Below are 25,113 nucleotides of genomic sequence, written 5' to 3'. Positions count from 1 at the left end.
ACGTTCAAGGTGAGGACTTTAGCTGCTAGGCTACCCTGCCCAGCCCTTCATTTTGTTTTCTAAAGCAGGTTTCACTTCCTATGCATGTCTACCAAAATACTAAAGTAGGCTCTCCATCATAACATCTACCTAGAGTATGTTTCTTAACTCAGGTTCTTCCCTCGTAACTTTTTAAAAAATATTAATTGCTACCTAACTTTTTCTTCATCCTAAATGTAATTTATGCTATGCGCTGCATTTGTAATTACTATTTAATCCTAAAAAGTCCATGAAGTAGGCTTTATTTCTATGTTTTTTTTAGGAAATGAGAGCAAACATTGAATCCCAGAGATGATGCAGAAGTTAATTAAGCCCTGAATCTGATGTTTCCAACAATTCTGGCACATTGTCTATACTTTAAATACTTCACAATTTATCATAAATCGTATTAAACAAGTTTTGACCAGTTTGTAAGACTGAATAACCTAGCACTATACTATCAATGTAAATATAAAATACACCAATTTTGTAAGTATAAATATAAACATAATGTAATATCAGCGTAAATGTAACAAATATCACTGCAAATGTAAAAGATACCAGCACAATGGCTCAATTTGGCTAACTCTTCATCCTCAAGTGCAAGCATCCCATACTGGCACCAGTTCATGTCCTAGCTATTCTATTTCCCATCCTGCTCCCTGCTAATTGGAAAGCAACAGAGGATGGCCCAAGTCTTTGGAACCCTGCATGCACATGGGAGGTTTGGAAGAAGCTCCTGGCTTCAGGATGGCTCAGTTTTGACTTTTGATGATTTTAGAGAGTGAATAAGTGGATGGAAGATCTTTATTTCATTTTATAAATCTGCCTTTCCGATAAAAATATTTTTTAAAAGGATGCCAATTTTTATAACCTGCAGTTGAATGTTTCTTACAATTGGGATAAGATTGTGGGATAGTGGTAGTGACAGAAGAGCTTTGGGAAAAATATTGTCTATTATGACATAATTCTCCATTAGTTCAGTATCACTCCTTCTCTGATTTTGGGAACCTCTTGGTTTAAAGACCTATACATACATACAAAGAGCAGTACAAACCACAACCAACAAAAGTAAATACAGTTAACTAAAATGTTATTGCTGTATAGATCACCTCATTGAGGTATTCATCCCTAGTATTTGGACTTACCTCTTTCAATTATGAAAGCAGCCAATGAACTGCTACATTTCAGATAATCAGAATTAGAAATCAGCTGGTTAAATGTTTCTTCAACAATCTTTGAAAACTTCGCATTCTGTACATATCTTCCTTCTACATAAAAAATAATATAAATTTGAAGAACATTATGCTTTCTTTAAAGATGTCTCATAACTGTCATATATTCAAATTAGTTAATCATTTATAGAAATATATGAAAGCAAATTTATTATAAAAATTTTTAAAGTATTTAATTCTAAAATAATAGAATCTGCTAGGCCTTTACTCATAGTTCTTTATAAACAAACGTGTCCACATTACACACTGGAGGATTACTCTACACTTAAGTTTAATGTGATGAGATATACAAAAGTAACATAAAACACAAGACAATTCTTAGTTGTACAGCACTGCTGCACACAACAGTGCAAACTGATCAACATTCCACTGAATGCCTATAGTCCTCTCCAAGCACTGTGACGAAGCACACCTACCATGTGAGCTGTTAAGAACCTCTAAAATCAAATCAACAAACCAAAACAAAATTCTTCACATGTTGACATAATTTTCCATAAAACTGGTATATTTACTTAAGTACATATTACACCTAGCAATTACTTTGTGTTCTGATATAAAGTGGAAAAGTGCACAACTATTACTGACAGAATAATTATTTGGTGCATAGCAGCAACATACCTCACTACATATGAATAATTTCAAATATTTGAAAACCAATGGTTTATCAATATATCTCCGAATATTTATTAAAAGATAATGGGGTCCATCACAGTAGCCTAGTGGCTAAAGTCCTTGTCCTGAATGCACTGGGATACCATACGGGCAATGGTCTAATCCCAGCGGCCCCGCTTCCCATCCAGCTCCCTGCTTGTGGCCTGGGAAAGCAGCTGAGGACGGCCCAAAGCCTTAGAATCCTGCACCCATGTGGGAGACCTGAAGGACATTCCTGCCTCCTGGCTTCACATCAGTTCAGCTCTGGCCATTGTAGCTGGTTGGGGAGTAAATCATCAGATAGAAGATCTTCCTCTCTATATATCTGACTTTGCAATAAAAATAAATAAATCTTTTTTTTTAAAATATAATAATAAAATCTTAGCTATTAAATGTATCTCATCTTGGGAAGGAATGAGAAACAAGTAAAAACTTTTCCCTATACATATGTGCTGGCTGTTTGGGAAATAAAACAATTCCATAAATTTCTGAAAATGAAGGATGGAAAAAATAAAAACAGACCAGAGGCCAGAGTTGTGGTTTCAGCTGCTGCTTGTGAGGGTAGTATACCAGACAGGATTGCTGGTGTGAGTGCTGGAGGCGTGGGGACAGCCATATGGCAGCAGATCCCTCGTGGTTCTTTTATTCATAAGTTCTTAAAACTGTTATAGCAAATGACTCCATCAAACTGTTAGTGGGTTTTATCTTTAAACGTATTGTTTACTCTAATCTGATGCTTTTACTCCAAGCAAGCATGGAAAAATACAAGATAAAAGCTGAATGGGACTAATAATGTTCAAATGTTAACCTCCAGGCCTGGAAAAGAAAATGAAGAAAAACTTTCTTTTACAAATAAACTTTAAAATCTGAAATATGCCTACAATATGGTCAAAGCAGAAACTTAGAATAAATTTGTGCCTTCTAAGAGATTCACAGTGTGACATAAATATATACTAACTACCATACAATGATCAATGTGATGAAGTGCTAAAATAATCACAGCTTTTCTTAGTGAACATGTACTACGTACCAGGCTCTGACTAAATTAATTAATCCTCATTGTGATATGACGTAATTACTGTACCAGCCAGTTTACACAGAGGAAATTGGTCCCAGATGATATAGCTAGTAACTTCATCTTGAAACTGAAGCTAACTGGGGATGAGCAACTAAAAATTATGATTAAAATGTGAACAGATTGTTTGGATAAATTGACAAATGGCCATAAAACACCAGAAAGTTTTCATTCATAACAGGCCCGTGAAAGCAAAATATTCTCTTAAAAGCAAAATATATTATCTTAAAAACCAAAAGCTGGCGGCAGGACAGGTCGTGTGGGTCCCAGTCTCAGGACAAGGGGCAGGCTTAACCCCCCCTCAAGGTGGCACTTGTCAGGGGCACCCCTGCTGGAGGGAACCCTGCAGGGGTCTTGGCCACAGCCCCCGCCACAAGACGGGGACAGAGGCCCTGGCCTTGGGTGGCCAGTACACCAAGTGGTGCCAGGCTCTGCCTTCTGGCCGCCCAGCGGCGAGCTCTGGGGTTTTTATGATATGAAATAGCTGCTTAGGGACACCCATAAATAAGACCAGCGTTAGTGTAGGTGAGACACGAATTTCTGGTGATTCCCAGGAACCAGGACATGAAACCTTAATGCAAGTGTGGGGCTGGGATCTGAATGTTTGGACTAAGCAAACCTTAGCCCACAAACATGATTGGAACACAAGGTGGAGCTCAGGACATGACCAGCTAGATTTTGGCTCCAACTGGTCCACATTAAGCACAGAATTGAGCCACAGTGTCTAAGGCAGGGGTCGTGACTAGTGGATGGGGCTGTGGTCGGGTCTGGATACAGTTGTCATCTCCATTGGCACAAGTGTGGATTGGAAAAAGACGTACCGGGCCGGGCCAGACCGCAACACCTTCTGGTGCTTTGGAGGACCAGGGTAGATGTGGGACAGACCAGGCTAGGTCTCTACCCCAACTGAGCCATATACGAGCTATATGGGGGTGTGGACGAGCCGTGGCTGGGCTAAAACATCCTACAGCAAGAGCCAGAATGGGTTGAAGGGCCAGTTAGGAAAGGCCACTGTTCCTGCTAGGACAGGAGGCGAACTGGCACATGGACCCACTGGTATGCAGGAAAACTGGCACTTGGAGGGGTTCTGATGGAGGAGCCCGGGCAGCTCCTCTGGCAGGACACAGACCCTGTGCAAGATCAGTGCAAGAAACATGGAAGGTAACAGCCAAGAAGTCATGGAAAGTGTCCCACTGGCATGCATTTGGCATGGGTCAGAGGCAGACCAGGCTGAATCTGTTCACGTCATCCACTGGTAAATCCGAACGCCCGAACAGAGTATGGGTCGAACCAGGTCTGGTCGTGACAAAAGCAACACACAAGTTGGAATGCCAAGGTGAGGTAGCCTGAGCCGGATGCAGCCACAGCTCCCAACCAGCACACGTGAGAACCAGGAAGGGAGGAGGCAGAGCTGACAGGGGAATAAGGGGTGATTCCCTAGCTGAACAGCTACTTACACTGAGGAGCGTGAGCCGGGTAGGGGGTAGACCAGAGCAGGCAGGGCCACAGCACCTGTGCACCTCATGTGGACCAGATTGGGTGAAAACCAGGCTGGGATGACTATTCCCACTGGTGCAAGCTACAATCAGAGTGGGTGAGGGTTGTTGGGGCTTGGTCATAGCATCAGCTAGCAGAAGCTGGTACAAAGGGCTAGACATGTCGAGTTGAACCACAGGGCCAACTGGAGAGGACACAACTGGAAAGGGAGCGACCAGGGAGGGAAATAGTGGGCACCTCCCTCTTGGGTCATCACCTTCCACGGGAGGGCAAGGGAACTAGGACAGGGGCTGGGGTGGCTAGACAGACACCCAACAACACCCGTTAAGGCTGGTTGGATGAGATGGTTGGATGGAATTAGGTGGCAACACCCGTTGGCAAGTATATGAGCAGAAGGGTATTTGGGACACACTGGACTAGTATGCCACACATACTGGCAAGGAAGGTAGGGGGTGGGCCCGGTTGGGGTTACTGTGGGTCGCCCTGACTGGGCTGCAGCTCCTACTGGTACTTGCGAGGGCCAAGTGTGTCCAGGGTGGAACCAGGCCAGACTGTAACACCCATTGGTTTCAGTGGAGGACACGGATGGAGACAGAACCGACCCAGCAACTGCCACCACCAGCTGCTCGGGGCAACGGACTGTGCCGTGCCCTATGCTTACTAGAACACGCAGGAATCTGGACTGGGAATACCTCAAAATTTCTTTGAGGATCTCCACAGTCAAGACACCGGACTCAGAGTCCTAACCAAGAAAAGACAGAACAAGTCAATCAACAACCTCAGCTATCTGTTGGCAGCAAAATACTGGGCAAATGGAGACTCTAGAAGGGCCTGTGTCAATCAGTGGACTCTTCAACAATCACATTGTGCTTGGAGTGGCAAGACTGGTAGCGAGCCATGAATGGTGAACTATTGGAACCACTTGATCGAGTATCTCAGAGCATGCTCCACATTCGGGACTTGGGGTGGGTGGAAAACTGGGTGGGGCTTCTTCCTCTATATCCCCCTTTACCTCAGATACATGAAGAAAGCGGTATGGAAGTGATGGTCTTGCCCACTTCCCTGTAGCCCTTAAACCCTTTTTTACCCCAATTAAATATGTAAAGATTGTCAAAATTAAAAAAAAAAAAAAACACAAGTATATAAAACTGAAGAATCATCTCTTTACAGAAAAAAAAATAAAAGCAAAAACTATTTTTTTTCTATTCACTCCTTATTGCTCTCATCTCATGGAAGTGTGAGAAAGTTTTTGAGTGATAAAAAGTATAGTGCATACTTTACTATATGTTAATGATGTCATTCTAAATCTTAAATATTTTACCCTCTTAACAAGGACGATTTCAAAGCTCTCCTACCATAATGTACTTTGGAAACATACGATGGCTCAGGCGTAACAACTGGTTCTGCAGGTATAGGAGGAGGACCTATAAAAACAAAAAAATGTAAGGAAATGCCAGCTAACATTTCAGGCAGCTAGTACCTTATTATTCTATAATAAAACAGCAATATGACTACCTATTGTATAAATTTCTGCCATCTCTTCCTCAATAAACTCTTTCCTATTGATCTCAGCCTCAATGGATCTTTCCTCTTTTGAAATAACAGGTATAATTTTCGGAAAAGTCACTAAAGTCCTATTTTAGAAAGGTATGAATATTTTTCTATTTATAAGACCATAAAACATTTCAAAATAATACCTTATTAAAAATTAATGAGCAAAAATGACCATTTTAAACACTATTTTTACCAGACTATTTTCCAAAAAAATGCCACATACAAAGTTTCTCATATTTGAAATTGCTTTCCAATCTGGCCTCCAAAGTTAGGAAATAAAGGAAAAACAACAAAATAACACATAAACCTAGAAGATAGAAGAGATCAGGAAAGCTTAAACAAAGAGACTCCAGAGTTGAATTGTGAGTGATACGGAGACTGCTTCAAGATCTAGACATGAGTACGGTGACACTAGAACCTTGGAGCTCAATTAGTAAAGAAAATGCTCTAATAATGTTTATAAATACCCTGGACTTCAGATAAAAAGAACTTTATAAACTCTAAAAATATATTTATGATCTCAAATAAGTTTGGCTGAACAGAAATGAAAATTAAAGACACTAATCCTATTTTATTAACAGATAATTTTAACAGGAAAGAAAATAAGACTATACAAAATTGATTGCAAAACACAATTTCCAGTGGCCAAAATAATGTTGAGAAAGAACAACAAATTTGAAGGACATACACATGTTGATTTCAGAACTTATTTAAAGTCACAGAAATCAAAACAACGTGGTGCTGACATAAAGACAGATACACAGGATAACAGAATAGAAAACCTGGAAACAAACCTGTGTTTATGTGGTCAAATGAACCTTAATAAATATATCAATACTGCTAAATACAGAAATAACAATTTATTGAACATATGAGGCTATTAAAATTGGATATTCACATGCAAAATAGTGATACTGGACCCCTACTTTTGCCATACATAAATACTAATTCAAAATGGATCAAAGACCTAACATTAGAGCTAACAATATTTTAAAAACTAGAAGAAAGAAAGAATGAAGGAATGAAAGAAAGAAAAAGCAAAGAAAATGTCCTAGGGAAAAATACAGGAAAAAAAGAAAAGCTTCATGACGTCAGATTTGGCAACAATTTTTATTTCAAGGGCATGTGTATTACAGAAAAAAACAGACAAAAATTTCATCAATATTAACACTTCAGTATACCAATTGAGTTAAAATGTATCCGATGAATAAGTGTAAGTCAGTTGATAAAAACGTGATATGCTGATTTCTTCTTTTTTTATAAAGCTTTATTTATTTTTATTGCAAAGTCAGATATATATATATAGAGGAGGAGAGACAGAGAAGAAGGTCTTCCATCTGATGATTCACTCCCCAAGTGACCACAACAACCAGTACTGCGACTATCCGAAGCCAGGAGGGAGGAATGTCCTCCAGGTTTCCCACATGGGTACAGGATTCCAAGGCTTTGGGCCATCCTCAACTCTTTCCCAGGCCACAAGCAGAGAGCTGGATGGGAAGCAGGGCTGCCAGGACTATGGGACCAGGTATGTTCAGGGGAGGACCTTAACTGGTACACTATCACCCTGAGCAGGATGTGCGGATTTCTACAATGAAACAGTAAATTCAGCAACAAAAACCAAACACCTAGGGAGTTCCAGCATAAACACTGGATAAGCATCCCATAACTAAATACCTGTGTACCATTTCTAGCTGTGGCTCATGATTTGCTTCCTGCCAAAGCAGACCCAGGAATGGCTTATGTAATGGGATTCACATCAGTTACATGGGGGACCTAAACAGCTTCTGGCTCTAGGTGCTGACCTTAGCTGCTGGGGACATTTGGGATTTAAACCAGTGAATAGAGTGCTCTCCATCTCTCAAAAGCAAAAGCACTTTATAAATCAGTGACCTCACTGAAAATGACCAAAGAATACCTTTATCTCAAGAAGACACACAGTTGGGTCTCAGGACGGGCCGTCTCATGCCTGGATCCCAGACGACAGCCACCATGTGCACGAGGTGAACTGTCCCCGGACGGCCAGTATGCCATTGGGTGCCAGGCTCTGCCTGCTGGCCGCCTGGCCGGGAGCTCTGGGGTTTTGCTTTTTTGAGTCGCTGCTTAGTTAGCTCCAGGTTGAACCCATTGTGCTTCTAGGACCTGAAACATTCATAAAGATTCCCACTGGCAGTAACTCTTCCTTTGTAAAACTTTTAATCACTAACAATGCCGACCACCAAATACCAGTCTATGCAGAAGCTATGGCTTGGGGCTTGTCCTGCAAAAGCAGCTCCAACAGCTGGCTAATGTGTCAACTGGTAATGGGACAGAGCAGATCAGGCACGACTGAGCAAACCTTAGCCCACAAGCAAAACTAGAAACCAGGAGGGAGCAGAGGTCATGCTGAGCTAGGACTTGTACCTACTGGTCCACATGAGCCAGGGATGCTAAGCCACAGTGTCTAAGGCAGAGGTCGGGACAGGTGAGGGGCTGTGCCAAGCTGAGTAAGAGCAACCACTGGCATGCGAGTGAACTATGGTTGGGAACAGGCCCGGTTGGGGAGTTAAGGGGACAACCCTAGCTGGGCTGAGGTTCCTTCAAAGAGGCGTGTGACCTGGAATGGGGGCTGCTTTCTGATCTGGAAACAGTTGTAGTCTCCCTTGGCACAAGTGTGGACTGGGATTGGATGCAATGAACCGGGCCAGACCCCAACACCCCCTGGTGTCCTGGAGGACCAAGGCAGATGTACAATGGAGGAGGCAAGGTCTCAAACCCCTACTGAGCCATGTGTGAGCCATATGTGGGTATGGACGAGCCATGGCTGGGCTGAAACATCCAACAACAAGAACCAGATTGGGTTGAAGGCCAGTCAGGAAAAGCCACAGTTCCTGCTAGGACAGGAGGTAGACTGAGTAGGGCTGGCTTATGGACCCAATGGTAAGCGTGAAACCTGGCATTGGGAGAGGTTCTGATGGAGGAGCCTGGGCAACTCCTCTGGCAGGACACAGACCCGGCAGGTAAGTGCAAGAAACATGATAGGAAACAGCCCAGAACAGGCCATGGAAAGTGTCCCACTGGCATACATTTGGCATGGGGGAAGACCAGGCTGAATCTGTCCAGGTCATCCACTGGTAAATGCAAACGACAGAACAGAGTGTGGGTCGAGCCAGGTTCAGTCGCAACAAAGACTAGTGCACAATACGGAATGCCAAGGTGAGGTTGCCTGTACCGGAAGGGACCACAGCGCCCAACCAGCACATATGAGGACCAGGAAGGGAGGGGGCAGAGCCGGCAGGGGAATAAGGGAGGGTTCCTTTGCTGGACAGCTACTCCTGCAGGAGAGCACAGGCTGGGATGGGGGCAGACCAGACTAGGCAGGGCTACCACACCTGTGCGCCTCAAGTGGCCTGGATCAGGGAAAAGCCAGGCTGGGCTGATTATTCCTACTGATGCAGACAAAATTAGAGTGGGCAAGGGTTGTCTGGGCTTAGCCACAGCATCAGCTGGAATCTGGGAGTGGGAGAGGCCTGGGAGGGAAATAGTGGGCTCATCCCCCTTGGGTTACCACTTCCACCGGAGGACATAAAACTAAGACAGCGGCTGGGGTGGAATGGGGTGTGGAACAGGCTGGATTACTGCTACACATACTGGCAATCCAGGGTAGGGGGCGGGCCTGGTGGGGGTTATTGCGGGTTGCTCCAACTAGGCTCCCACTGGTTTATGTGAGGGCCAAGTATGTGCTGGGCAGAACCAGGCTGGACTGCAACACCCATTGGTTCCAGTGGAAGTCGGGAGTGGAAAACAGAACCAACCCAGCAATTACAACCACCAGCTGATCAGGGTGATGGACTGTACCGGGCCCTGTAGTTGCTAGCACACACAAAAAGTTTCTTTGGAGATCTTCCTAATCTAAATGCTGGAGTCAGAACCCTAACGAAGAAAAGAGAGAAGACAGAACGGGTCAACCAACCATCTCAGCTATGATAGACTATGTCATTCAGTGGATTTTTCAAAGACCTCATAGTGCTTGGAGTGGCAAGATTAGCAGTGATTCATAACTGTTGAAATAACAAAACCACTTGAGCAAGAACCTCAGAGCATGCCCTACATCTGGGACCTGGGGAGGGTAGGAAACTGGGTGGGCCTTTCCCCTTAATACCCCCTTTAAACATGAAGGAAACAATATGGAAAAAAATACTAGTCTTATCCACTGTCCTGTAGCCCTTGAACCTTTTTACCCTAATTAACTATATAAAGATTGTAAAAATAAATAAATAAATAAAATAGATATTTAAAAATAACAAAAAAGAGACATACAAATGAACAAAATATGAAGAAGAAATTCAACATAACTATTTGTTAGGTGACTTAAGTTAAAAACCACAGAGAAGCTATCATCTCATTTCCATTAGAATGGCTACACCAAAAAAAAAAAAAAAAAAGGAGGGGGGTCCAAAATACGAAAAAGCAAACTCTAGAGGCATCAAGACAGAGTGATGAGTGTTCAAAAAATTTCCTATAATCTGACAATCCGAGATCTGGGAATAATACAGAAAGAATTGAAAAAAGGGTATTGAAGAGATGCTGTATACAATGATAGCTGCATTATACACAACAGACAGAAAACAGAAGCAACCCAATAGGCATTAACAAATGAAAAACCGGAATCAAGATGGCCAACTAGGGTAAGGACACGTTTAAACAGATGGAAAAACATTTAATCAGGATGAAGCAGAGAGGACACATTCACTAATCGGAGAGGACAGAACAACAGCAGAGGGTACCTGGAGATTGTCAGACACAGGAAAGCAGTGAAAATAACAGTGTGGTATTGCAGTGACTGATACTCCAGGGACATTCAGCTAACAATCTGAACTCCACCAGCAACTAGGTGGGAAGGGACTTTCACTGGGAGCTTGGGAGGTGAACCCAGGCAACAAACTATCCGTCCTGCTGGTCTGTATGATTTGGCCAGGAGCAGAGACAGAGCAGCAGATGCCAGACACATGGTATGGGAACAGGTTGGATTTCACAGCCAGGTCAGCCCACTAGAGCCTAATTAGGTGCCATTTTCCCTAGGACGCAAAGGCAAGGGAAAGGAATGAGCATGCCCTGAGCTGGGAGTGAACTCATTTCTGACTCGGTGAACGCAGCAACATGGCATTCTACAGGTTCCACCTAAGACAGGTCTGGGTAGCCCTGAGACCTGACGACCAGCAGATCAAGAACTCTAGTTACTAGTGGCATGACAGGTGCCATTTTGTTCTGTGGGATAAAAGTTTTAGGACTGCAGGGGACATCAGTGAACTGTGCATGTGCTGAGCTCGCGAAAACTCACTGAGTTCAGTGGATTGCACTGGTTCCACAGGAAAATAATACCAACTGTGGCATCATATGGGTCAAAATAGGTCCGTGTGACACCCAGACCTAATGGCCAACAGGTTCTGGCAAGATCAGCACCACCAACAACCTAGCTATGTAGGACATCTGGTGTCTCCCTAATCCTGGGACCTGCTCCAACCAGAAGTGGGAGAAAGATTGCTGAGACAACAGTGTAACCTCAACACATTATCACAGGAGGTGGAGACTGGTGAGCCAGGAGCTGGGGCTACAGAGACTACAATGGAAATCTAACATAAGAACCCAGACCTGGAACTTGCTGGAGGGAGCGGCAAAATTGACTGCAAGCAAAGAGCTGGATACCAACTGCAATAGGTAAAATCGCATTGTAGAACTGTGGGTGACACAGCTTAGAAACTTGCCCCTGGCACCTTGGCATGCAGCAGCTGAAGACCTCACCTTGAACCCGCCTGGATCACATATGGGCACCGGTTCTAATCCTGGTAGCTCCACTTCCCATCTAGCTCCCTGCTTGTGGCCTGGGAAAGCAGTTGAGGATGGCCCAAAGCTTTGGGACCCTGAACTGTGTGGGATGCCCAGGAGAAGTTTCTGATCCTGGCTTCGGATCGGTGTAGCACTGGCCGTTGTGGCTAACTTGGGGAGTGAATCATCGGATGGAAGATCTTCCTCTCTGTCTCTCCACCTCTCTGTATATCTGACTTTCCAATAAATAAATAGATCCTTTTTATTAAAAAAAAGAAACCTGCCCCAAGGAGAAGAATCTGTTAAATAGAAGTACAATGATCAGGAGCAAAAGAAGAGACAAAGGTAAAACAAATATTACTGAAGACTCCCCTGTAAAGGAGCAAAGCTCCATGCCAATCTCATAATTAACTGAGGAAGACATTGAGAAAATGGGGGTCACAGAATTCAGAAAACTCATTATAAAGCTTCTGATCCACAATGGGAAGCACATACACGAGTTCAAAGATTGTAAGGAATATGTTAAACAGGAAATAGCAGCAAGAAAATAAATCAAGGCTAATACATCAGAAATCAAGAACACAGTAGAGCAAATTAAAGGTACAATGGATAGTCTCCAAAACAGAATGAAGCAAGCAGAAGAAAGAATCTCAGAATTGGAAGATGTTTCCTGTCACCAGGGGGAAGCAAACGAAAAACTGGAAGCAGAGCTGGATCAGACCAAAAAAAGTATTCAAGAATTGAAATACACTATTAAGAGGCCAAGTATAAGAGTATTGGGATTTCCAGAAGGTGCAGAAAGAGAAGCTGGTTTTACAAATGTATTTAATGAAATAATAAAGGAAAATTTCCCTAATCTGGAGAAAGGATTGGGAGACAAGATCCAGGAGGGGCACAGAACTTCCAACAGGCTTGATCAAAAGCAATCTTCACCAAGACACATAATCATCAAGCTCTGTTCAATTGAACATAAGGAAAAGATCCTTAAATGTGCATGTGAAAAAAAATCAAGTGACATATAAAGGAATGCCAATTAAACTCACAGGAGATCTCTCACAGGAAACTCTACAGGCAAGAAAAGAATGCAGTGACATATTCTAGATTCTAAAAGAAAAAAAATTGTTGGCCTTTTTTAACATATCCAGCAACACTTTCTTTTGTTTTTGACAATGCAATAAAATTCTTCCACAGTAAAGTTAAAAGAATTTGCCTCTTGTAAACCTGCCCTACAAATGATACAACATGTTCTTTTGACAAAGAGGAATAGCACCTACCAAAACTAAAGGCAACAGGGAAGAACATCCCAGTAAAATGACAACAGAAGACCAAACCAATGAACAACCCATTCCTAAAATGACAAGACCAAATTACCAGCTATTCTTATTAACCCTGAATGTAAATGGCTTAAGCTCAATCAAACGTCATAGATTAGTAGACCATTATACATCCCCTTAAATGAAAAGACACAAAACAAAATCATCAATGGGAAGAAAAAAAAAACAAATTAACAATACCACGAAGTTAAATAACATGGTGCTGATGATTAGTGTGTAGCTGAAGAAATGAAAAAAAAAAATCAAGGACCTTCTTGAAGAAAATCATGCTACTGTATGATCTATGAGTCTTTGAATGATTTAATCAGAAGCTCTTTCTGCACCTTCTGGAAATCCCATGATTTTTATACTTGGCCTCTTAATCATCAGCACCATGTTATTTAACTTCGTGGTATTGTTAATTTGTTTTTTTTCTTCCCATTGATGATTTTGTTTTGTGTCTTTTCATTTAAGGGGATGTACAATAGCTGTGTAATGGAGACTAATATCTAGTAACATGTTATTTAACTTCATGGTGTTGCAAATTTCTATGTTTCTTCCTATTTTTGATTTTGTATTGTGGCTTTTCATTTAAGGGGATGTACAGTAACTGTGAAATGGACACTAACAAATTCAGATCTGAGGATACAATGTAGTATGCATGTCTACTGCCAGACAAAGATGGACTTACAATGAAACTGTTCACTATATCTTGACAATAGGATGCTGGACTCTCTGCCATTGTCCATGCTCACATTGATGGACATATGATTGTGTATGAAGAACTATACTTTAGTAATGATATAGAGGAACTAGGTGGTAGTGGGGGGAAATCTGCGGAAGGGGGGAGGAAAGTAAGGGAAATCCCTGAAGCTTATGGAACTGTATCATAAAATGGTAGTAATAAAAAAAGAATGTTAAAAAATGAAAAAGCAAAATATGGAATATATACTAAGTAGATCATTCTACCTTAAAAGGAAGAAAATTCATTTTTTTAAATTTATCTTTATTGCAAAGTCAAATATACAGAGAGGAGGAGAGACAGAGAGGAAGATCTTCTGTCTGATGATTCACTCCCCAAGTGAGCGCAACGGCTGGTACTGTGCCGATCTGGAGCCAGAAGCTCAGATCCTCTTCCAGGTCTCCCAAGCGGGTGCAGGGTCCTAAGGCTTTAGGCCATCCTTGATTGCTTTTCCAGGCCACAAGCAGGGAGCTGGATGGGAAGCAGAGATGCTGGGATTAGAACCAGCACCCATATGGGATCCAGGTGAGTTCTAGGCAAGGACTTTAGCCACTAGGTCACCACAGTGGGTCTGGAAGGAAATTCTGATACTTGCTCTAACTTGGATAAACCTTGAGAACTCAAGCACTTGGGTCATGTTTGAATGCTTTCTCAAGTACATAGGGCCAATGGAGCTGCCAGGCCTCAATTAGGCATGCATACTTGATTCAAGCATTACAGGAGGCTTTTTAACCCACTATGCAAAAACGTACATTCCAATTAAAGTTATACTTGGGGTTCCAATACTGTAGTGCAGCGGGTAAGGCTGAATGCCACCTGCAACTCTGGCATCTTATATGGGCATCATATAGTTTATCAGCTGCTCCATTGCAACTCCAGCTCAGCTCCTGCTGATGGTCTTTAAAAAGCAACGTATGACGGTCCAAGTTTTTGTGCCCCTGCCACCCACATAGTAGACTCAGATAAAGCTCCTGGCTTCAGTGTGGCATTTGGGCAGTGAAAAAACAAAAACAAAACAAAACAAAACAAAAGGATGAAATATATCTGCCACTGTGTCTCTCCCTCTGTAATTCTGATTTTCAAATAAATAAATTTTAAAATTTTAGTTAAAATAATTAAAGATTATACTTGGGTTCAAAGTTTAAGATCAGTAGATTAAGCCCTTCTAAAATATATATAAGCATGAGTTTTAATATATGCTGTTTCATCTCTGAAGTGCCTAGGAAAGAATAAAAGATGGCTCTAGTACTTGGTCCTTTGCCAACCATGTGGAAGACTAGGGCGGAACTCCTGGCTTCAGGCTGAATCACCCCCAGGTGGTTGCAGCCTTTTAGAAATGAACTAGTAGGCAGAGATGTTTCTCTTACTCCATCACACTCCCTCTCTCTGTAACTCTGACTTTCAAATAAATATTGAAAGACATACTTCAGAGCTATTCAAGATGATTGCATAGTGAGAAGCTCCACTTGCCTCAGCCCAGAAAAATACCACAAAAGCAAAGGATGGATAGTGTTTCCAGGGAACTGACTGAAATTTTCAGTAATGGGACTGAAAAGAGACTCAATGAGTCACCAGGAGAGGACAGATATTTTGCCTGGTGCTGCCAGCTTCAATACCTATGCTTCCTGCTCCAATTTGGAGGGTGTTATCTTGCTGGGAATAGGTAAAAATAAGGTACCGTAGCTCCAGGCATTGGCAAGTCAGAATTCAAGAGTCTCCACTATTTTAAGTCCATCCTGGGAATGACTGGGGTCTGAGTGGCTACTGTGCATTGAAAATGGAAGCCACATAGCTCTGTCCTCACAAAGTACTCAAGTTAATGTGCTATGACAGAGACAATACTTTACACTGTTCTGACTTAACAGAGGCAGTCTTGCTCCTAACAGAAGCCACCACACTGAGATATGCGGCAGAGAGACCAGAACACTTTCACCATATGACTGGGCAGTTTGTGATATAAGCCCTGGAGCTGTGATCATTCTACACAATCCAGAAAGGTTCCCCTCAGCTTCTTGGGGGCTAATTTCAGCAGTGGCCCATAGAATAAGAGGACCAGACTGGAACACATTTCCTCTACACCTTTTAGTTCACAGTGCTGGGAGCCCACAGAATAAATCACAGGATCACCTTTACATGCTAAATGGGAAGCAGGAGGCAATCTTGTATTTTGCAGAGCTGGATCTGTTGATGTTATTAAAATCTCCGGAGCAACTTACACCCAATAGTGGTATCTGCAGGCCTCTATCTGCATTGCTCTGCTTTAGGCAAGTGACTTTCTCCATCCCCAACACAACTGGTTCTCTCATTGGGAGATCTAGATAATGACTCTATTGCATCCTTCAGCTCCAGGACTGTGAAATTTATTACTAATTTCCTCAGTTTACCAGAAAGTACCTTGTGAAACCCAGGAAAAAACCTGCCTACATTCCACCCTCTGGATTCACACCTACCAGTTCAAAATCTCCAGTAACATTATAATACTGGAGAAGTATCCCTTCCATACCTCCCAGTTCTGAAACTAGAGCTTTCGGTGCTAAAAGCCCTAGAAGCAACTACCCTCTCCCAGCAGGACCCTTCCTTACTTACTATTCATATCATTTTTAAAAATTACTTTTTAAATTATATTTTGACAATCTTTACATAGTTAATTAGGGTAAAAAGGTTCAAGGGCTACAGGAAAGTGGGTAAGACTATTATTTAACACAATAACGATTGGTACCATAAGTTGGACAAATGAAAAGTTCGTTGGATTTATCACAGCAAAAATTAATGAGCCTCTGGCTTTCAGAAACCCTCATGTGACACCCAAGTTGCTGGGGACCAAAGATATACACCCTAAGAAGCCCATCTCTACCCAAAATTGCATTTCCACCTCCATGAAGTGCTGAACAGTTGACAACTGTGTCACTTACAGAAACTGCAGACACTGACTGCAGCAAAATAAGTCACTCAGAGGTTATACTTCATGATTCTCCTAGAAATGACACCAAAGCAAAAAGCCAAGCAATAGCCAGCATTCTATCTGAACAAAAAACTTTCCAATAAAATCTCCATTAAGAAGGGACTATTATAGCACATGTACATCAACAAAAGGACAGTAGAAGCAGGAAGATTCAAGGAAGCATAGTACCTCACAGAAAACAAGATAGTTCTCCAGAAAAATACTCAAATGAAGGAAAATTATGCAATGTGTAAAATAAAACTCAAAATAATGATTCTCAGGAAAATAAATGGAGGAAACATAGTTTAAAGAAATAAGAAAATTCCAGGTGACAAAACAAGAAAGTCTTTAAGGAAACAGAAATCATTAAAAAGAACCAAACAAAAATCTTGGCACTGAAACCATCAATGAAGTAAATCAATACCTTAGAGAGTTTCAACAGCAGAATAGAACAATCACAGGAAATAATTTATGATCTGGAGGGAAAAAGAGTTTGGAACAGCTCATTCAGACAAAATAAAAGGAGTGAAGAAAGCCTAAGTGGAACATAGGATGCCACTGAGCAATCAATATTATTACAGAAATTCCTGAAGAAAAAGAGAAAGAAGGGGCACTGATAACCAATGGCTAAATGATGTATTAGTTGCAAACTTAAGTTTTGAGAGACACATAAACAATCACATATAAGAAGCTGAAAGACGACCAAGCAGATTCAACCAACCAAAGACTTTCTCCAAGGGATACTGTGGTCAAACTGTCAAGGATAAAGCAAGAACATAAAGACTCAGAAAAGTGTCAAGTTACATAGAAAGGAAAACCAATTAGATTAACAGCAGGCTTCTCTGCAGGAACCAAAGTAAGGTGATATATTCAAGGTCTTAAAAGAAAAAATATTTCTTTTAAAAAATTATTGATTTTTATTGGAAAGGCAGATTTGCACAGAGAAGCAGAGACACAGAGAAAGAACTTCCATTCACTGGTTCATTCCCAGGTGGCCACAACAACCAGAGCTGAGCTGGTCTGAAGCCAGGAGTTTCTTCCAGCTCTCCTTCGTGGGTTCAGGATAAAGGGTCCCAAGGCTTTGGACCGTCCTAGACTGTTTTCGCAGGCCACAAGCAGAAAGCTGGATGGGAAGTGGAGCAGCCATGACACAAACAAGTGCCTATATGAGATCCCAGCACATGCAGGGTGAGGATTTAGCTACTGAGTCATAATGTCAAGCCCCAATTTTAAGTTCTGACATATGACAATAAAAAGATCTAATTAAAAACACTTCAGGACAGGCAGGTTCCACAATGATTACAAGCTTGTTCAGGAAGCGTGTATTTCTTGTCTTAAGAGTCCCTGGTTTGAATTCTTACGGACTGCACGGTACTGTCCACAACTGGCTCCCTGCAACTGTGTGGGAGGCCTGTATGCAGTTTTGGGGTCCTGGCTTCAACCTTGAAAAGCTGTTTTTGGTGTAGATATTTGAGATATGAGCCCAGGAACAGAAGCTCTCTGCTTGTCTCCTATGTTTCTCTTTCTTTCAGACTCCCTGCTTTCCAAATAATAATAATAACTAAACTAAACTGTCTCTTCCACTTAATTTAACATTCCCAAAGAATACATATAATATAATCCAAACTTTTCTCTTAAAAAAATAGAATACTACAGATTGGAAAGATGGTTTTAAGGACCAATTAAGACAGTAATAAAATCTAACAATATTCCAGGCAAATCATAGGCACTCAAAAAAATAATGCTGTGCCATGTTCTTCCATTTGTTTAACAAGACCTGTCCTCCATTCAGCTTCAAAGTGAAGATTGAACAACTGAGCCATCATGCTCAATGAATACTATACCCAATGTGCTCCAGCCAGCAGAGCCAGTAACGTGGACACAGCCAGGGTCTGGAGATGAAGTATCGACAGCAGACCAATGATGGTGGAAGTCTCTCCGAAGTCTTCCCTTTATTACTCCTTATATACTCTTTTCCCCAAGCTCTTTAACCAAATAGGATGCCAATGAGTCCCATTAGACCAAGCCCATTTCCTGTAGTGCTCAGCTTAACCAGTGCTAATCAACTCCTCAGCCCACAACACAGTGAAGTTATCCTTTTGAAATGACAAAAAAATAAGGTATTTCCCAGAGAAGCAAAAACAGAGAATTCATTCATCCCGATTCCCCAGATCAGCCTTTTATGATATTCTGAGGGGACTCCTACTATAGAAGTAAACATGAAAACATAACCTTGCATTTGAAGGAGCTAGAAAAACAATAGAAGAGCAATCTCAAGATTAGCAGGAAAAAACAAATAACCAAAATAAGGGAGGAAATAAACCAAATAGAGACCAAAACAACAATAGATAAGATCAATGAACCAAAGAGCTGGTTCTTTGAGAAAATCAGCAAAATAGATTTCCCACTATCCCAACTAATCAAAAAAAGGAGGGAAAAGATACAAATAAAAAGCATCAAAGACAGAAAAGGAAATAAAACAGGTACCTCAGACATACAGAGAATTATCACGAACTATTACAAGCAACCTATGCCAACAAATCAGAAGACCTAGAAGAAATGGATAATTTGTGGACACATGCAATCTACAAAAAATAAATCATGAGGCAATTAATAATCTAAGTGGACCTATAACAAGATTTAGATCGAATTGGAAACTAAATCCCTCCCAAGCAAGGAAAGCCCTGGACCAGAAGGCTTCAAGGCTGAATTCTACCAAATATTTCAAGAAATTACCCCAATTCTCTGCAAGTTTTTCCAAAAAACAGGAAGGAAAGAAATTCCTCAAATCTCTTTCTATGAAGCCACTATCTTCAAAGCCAGATAGAGACACAACAGAAAAAGAGAAGTACAGACTGAACTCCCTGATGAGCAAAGATGCAAAGATCCTCAACAAAATAATAGCTAATAGGATCCAACAGCACATCAGGCTGATCATTCACCCGGACCAGGTGGACTTTATCCCAGGCATTCAGGAATGGTTAAACATTTGCAAATCAATAAATGTGATACATGACATCAACAAACCGAAGAATAAAAACCATATGATCACCTCGATAGATGCAGAAAAGGCATATGATAAAATCCAACACTACTTCATGCTAAAAAACCATAAGCAAGATAGGCACAAAAGGAACATCGCGGGAACACAATCAAAGCAATTTATGAAAAACCCAATGCCAGCATCATACTAAATGGGGAAAGACTGGAAGATTTTCCACTAAGATCTGGAATGAGACAAGGATATCCACTCTTACCACTGCTATTCAATATAGTATTGGAAGTCCTTGCTAGGACTATTAGGTAAGAAAGACAAATTAAGGCAATTCAAATTGGATATGAGGAATGAAAATCATCCCTGTTTGCAGATTACATGATTCTCTACACAGGAGAACGAAAAGACTTGATTAAGAGACTATTAGAACTCATAACAGACTTTGGCAGGGTAGCAGAATACAAAATTGATGAGCACAAATCTATGGCACTAATACACACAAATAATTCAAGCATTAAGAAAGAAATTGTAAGTATAGGCCATTATAAGATAATGCAGAAGAATCTTAAATTCCTAGGAATCAATCTAACCAAATACATTGAAGACCTCTATAACGAAAGCTATGAAACATTAAAAAAATAAGACATTAAATGATGAAGAAACTTACCATATTCCTGGATCAGCAGGTAGAATTAACATCATCACAAAGTCCATACTACTAAAAATAACATTTAGATTCAATGTGATCCCAATCAAAATCCCAACACTCTTCTCAGAAATAGAAAAGACACAAAAATTCATCTGCAAACACAAGTGATCACAAATAGCCAAAACTATCCTGAAGAATAAACATCAAGCTGGAGGAATCACAATTCCAGACCTCAAGACAATACAGAGCAGTGGTAAGGAAAACAGACTGATACTGGTACAGAAATGGAGAACAGAACAGAAACCCCAGAAGGGAGCCCACACATGCATACCAACTAATCTTTGACAAGAAAACTGAAAGCAATCCAGGGGAAAAGCCTGATTTATTCAGCAAATGCTGTTATGCTGTTGGGACGACCGAGGAGCAGCCTGAAGAATTAAGAAGCAAGACCCCTACCTGTCACCCTACATTAAAATCAGCTCTAAATGGATCAAAGACCTAAATCTGCACCCGAAAACCATCAAACGATCAAAGGAAACATGGGAAGCACACTCCAAGATATAGGAATAGGGAAAGACTTCTTTATCACCGAAAACACAGCAAAGCCAAAATAAACAATCGGGACTACATCAAACTAACAACCTTCTGTACAGTAAAGAAAATGATCAACAAAATGAGGAAGCAACCAAAGAATGGGAGAAAATCTGCACACTATGCAACTGATAGGGGACTAATATCAGGATTTACAAAAGTTTCAGAAACCCAGTGAAAGCAAAACAAACAATAGTGAAGAAATGGGGGAAGGGAATGAACATTTTTTCAAAAGAACAAATTCAAATGCCTAACAGACCTATGAAAAATGCTCAGGCTTTCTATCTGTCAGGGAAAAACAAATGAAAATCACACTGAGGTTCTTCCTAATTCCAGTGGCCTATATTCAGAACTCTACTAACAACACCTGCTGGCATGGATATGAAAGGTATCCTCCCCTTCACTGCTGGTGGGAGTACAGGTTAGTACAATCACAATGGAAATCAGAATGGAGAGTACTAAGAGAACTGAAACCTGCAATATGATCCAGCTATCCTGCTGCAAGGAATATATCCAAAGGAAATGAAATCTGCATAGGAGAAATGTATCTGTAATCCTACATTTACAGCAGCACAAACTACAATAGCAAAGACATGGAATTAACCCAGATGCCTGTCAAAAGAAGAGTGGATAAAGAAGTTGTAGTACATCTACTCCATGGAATACAACTCGGCCACTAAAAAGAATGAAATTCTACCTTTTGGAACTAAATGGTCCCAACTAGAGACCATTATGTTCAGTGAAATAAACCAATCACAAAATGACAAATATCTTATTTTCTCTCTGATATAAGGCAACCTCCTTGTAAAATATAAGATAAAAAGCCCTTTCAATACTGTTTTTGTTACATCTTAAGGGTTTTGATATATTTTTATTTTCTATTCTTCAAAAGTTTTCTTTTATTAAGTTCTTCACTGACTCACAGGTCATACAGTAGCATCATTTTCTTCAAGAAGTTTTTTTTTTTTCATTTCTTCAGCAGCACATTGATCATTCATTAGCATGTTACTTCATGGCATTGTAAATTCTCTATTTTTCTTCCTGTTGTTGACTTATTTTATGGCTTTTCATTTAAAGGAATCATATGCAGCTGTGAAGCTACAATGCAGCATGCATCTCTGCTTCAAAATCAAAGATGCACTCCCAATGAAACTGTTAAACATATCTTGACAACAGGATGCTGGACTCTGCCATAGTCTATACTCACAATGTAAGTATACACTTAAATAGCAGAATGATGAACTTATGACTGTTTATGAAGGACTATTTTACTATAAACAAAAGGGAGAAATAATTGGCAGACAGGAAATTAGGAGAAGGGTTAAGGCAAATCCCAGAGCCTATAAAATTGTAGCATAAGATAGTTTTTTTAAAAATTTAAAAATAAAACTGCAAATAAAGAAGCAAACATGAAAACAAATGACACTATAGAATTTGTGAAGAGTAGATACAATCAGTCACCAATTACAAAAATGACAGGTGTTAACTCAGAATGTGATTGGATTAAATCTCCCAAATAATGGCAGTATAACTGCCTTTTATCCTTACCTTACGTTCTGATATTTTTGCATGTTATTTAAAAAAGCAGTAATCCAGTGACTTCATTGTGTTACAAAGTATAAACATTTTTCTGTTTTTAACATTTTATGCTTATTATAACATTTAAAATTTTCATTATGCGCAATCCATCACTTGGTCATACATTAGTTACCAGGCACTGGTAAATGGCTTTGTAGGCGTGCTTTCTTTCCTTTCTTTACCTCCTTCCCGCCCTCTTCCTCTCCTTCAGATTTAGTTATTTTACCTGAGTTACTAAGAGGAAGAGGAAGTAAAGGGGAGAACGGAAGCTCTTCCACCCACTGATTCATTTTAAATGATTGCAATGGCCATAACTGGGCCAGTCCATAGGTGAGAGACTGGACTTCACAGAGTCTCCCACATGGGTGTAAGGTGCCTAAGGCCTTGAACCATCTTCTGCTGCTTTTCCAGGCCTACAGCAAGGAGCAAGATTGGAAGGGTGGCAGGGAGACTTCAACTAGTACCCTTAGGGGATGCTGGTGCCTAAGGTGGGTGGTCAGCATGCTATGCCACTGTACCAGCCCCATATAGCCATTATTTAATATCAATGACACTTACAAGAGGTAGTTATCATCACTGACTTCACTGTCAAATAAAATATAGGTTTAGAGGGTAAATGACTCATTTGCCCAGGATCAATATTTCTTTTTTTTTAAATTTTTTAAAATAAATTTTATTTTTAAATAATGATTAAGGTCCAGTTTAGGGAAAATTGGGTGAATTCACTGCTCCCAAATTTGCTATTTCTTCTTGTTGTTCCTGGTGGAGGAGGAGAGACAAAGGGGGAAACCACGCATGACATTCCACTTAACCCAGTACCCACAGATAAGGAACCACCACTCCATATAAACCCAGAGTCTCGGTGTGGATAGTTCTGAAATGCTGCCGATTTCACTGATCCAAGGATAATGTCACCATCCCAATTCAGGATTAATATTTCAACCTGAACAATTTAATTCTGGAGTTAATGCTTTAAAAATTTTGATGGGAGCTGGTGGTTTGGCTTACTAGGCTAATTCTCCAAGTATCAGCATGCCATATGGGTACAGCTTTGTGCCCCTGCTGTTCCACTTTTTATCCAGCTCCCTGCTTACAACCTGGGAAAGCAGCAAAGACAGCCCAAAACTGTGGGCTCCTGAAGCCATGTGAGAGACCTAAAAGAAGCTGCTGGTTCCGAATTAGTTCCCTCTAGCTTTTGCAGCCATTTAGGGAGTGGGCCAGCAAATGAAAGATTTTCCTCTCTCCTTCTTTCTGTAAATCTTCCTTTCCAATAAAAACAAATTTTTTTTAAGTATTATTTTGAGACAGCAAGAGATTGAGAAAACTAGAGCGCTCCCAACTTCAGGGACACTCATCAAACGCAGCCAACAGCACAGGGTGTGCCAGGGAAAAGCCTGCAGTCCAGAAACTCATCTTAGTTACCTCCATCATCTGCTGCTTCACAGAAAGCAAAGAAAACAGGAATCAGAAGTCAGAGCTGAGACAAGATACTTGACTAACCCATTTGTACGCTGCCTTTGGCAATTACTTTCTCAAGTAACTAATGCATTTAACAAAGGTGAATTTCACAAAAAGCTGCATTAAATATTAAATCACAGTATGTAATGAAAATCTAAGAAATTACACAGAAAACCAGAGTTCTGGACTGAATTCATTAAGAATCTCACAAGTTATCAGATTGTTCAGCAACATTGTATTTTTTGATGCTTCAATATGCAAAAGCACATTACTTATATTAAGTGCCAACAGACATCAACTAAAGGCAATTATTCAGATCTGAGCTTTATCTTGCAACTTGCCAAGTTACCATTAACATAAATTTTACATATGATTCCATTTGAGGAATTAGAAACACTGAGTCAAGAGAACTTACCTGATGCTTCTAGGACTCTTGGTTCAGGTTCAGGTTCATCCAATTGTAGAAGCTCATCAAGTGCTAATTTTGCTGCATTGGATCTGGACTCCTTTTTATTTTGTCCCAATCCAGTCTTATATTGAATACCATCCACCACAGCACAAAAAGCAAAATATGGTCCCATAACATTACCTTGAAAATGAATTTGGAATCAACACTAGAGTAATTTACAGAGTATTCTTGTAAACAGCATTAGTATACAGGATAACATTCCACTACAAAAATTCTGGAAAACTGTTTACTTTAAAATACTAATTTCTCAAGCCTTCTTGTAAGGTCAATAAAACTAGAGCTAGATAGGCCACTGAACTTATTTTGAGGATTTAAATAGCCAGGTTGGTTGCAGATTCATATGACAAATAGCATTAGCTTCAGAATACAGGCCATACTCGGAGTGACAGTATCTAGAAATAGTAAACACTGAAATATCTACCAAATGATCAATGACAGCATAAAATGTTATTGAAAACATCACTACAAGAAACCTGAATGTCTCCCACTCTTGGATTGCTCTACTATGCTTAATAACTTCAGAGCATAAGGTCCGTTCTGAAGAA

The 25,113-nt window shown here is 40.6% G+C and overlaps 1 protein-coding gene across 2 annotated transcripts in view; it reads right to left on the bottom strand.

Moving 5' to 3' along the window:
- The window catches only part of ADAD1 (adenosine deaminase domain containing 1), a 53,966-nt gene that overhangs the window by 24,784 nt on the left and 4,069 nt on the right, over positions 1-25,113 (bottom strand). For both annotated transcript variants that reach the window (XM_040967100.1, XM_040967101.1), the window contains exons 3-5: positions 24,515-24,688; positions 5,832-5,900; positions 1,167-1,289 (exon numbers count right to left, since the gene is read on the bottom strand). In XM_040967100.1, the coding sequence (XP_040823034.1) occupies positions 1,167-1,289; positions 5,832-5,900; positions 24,515-24,688 (366 nt within the window). The remainder of the gene's footprint in view (positions 1-1,166; positions 1,290-5,831; positions 5,901-24,514; positions 24,689-25,113) is intronic.

The sequence above is a fragment of the Ochotona curzoniae genome, unplaced genomic scaffold, assembly GCF_017591425.1.
Source record: "Ochotona curzoniae isolate NIBS_2020 unplaced genomic scaffold, NIBS_Ocur_1.0 scaffold_4506, whole genome shotgun sequence".
In the NCBI taxonomy this organism is placed as follows: domain Eukaryota; kingdom Metazoa; phylum Chordata; class Mammalia; order Lagomorpha; family Ochotonidae; genus Ochotona; species Ochotona curzoniae.
This window is presented reverse-complemented; position numbering and strand designations above follow the sequence as displayed.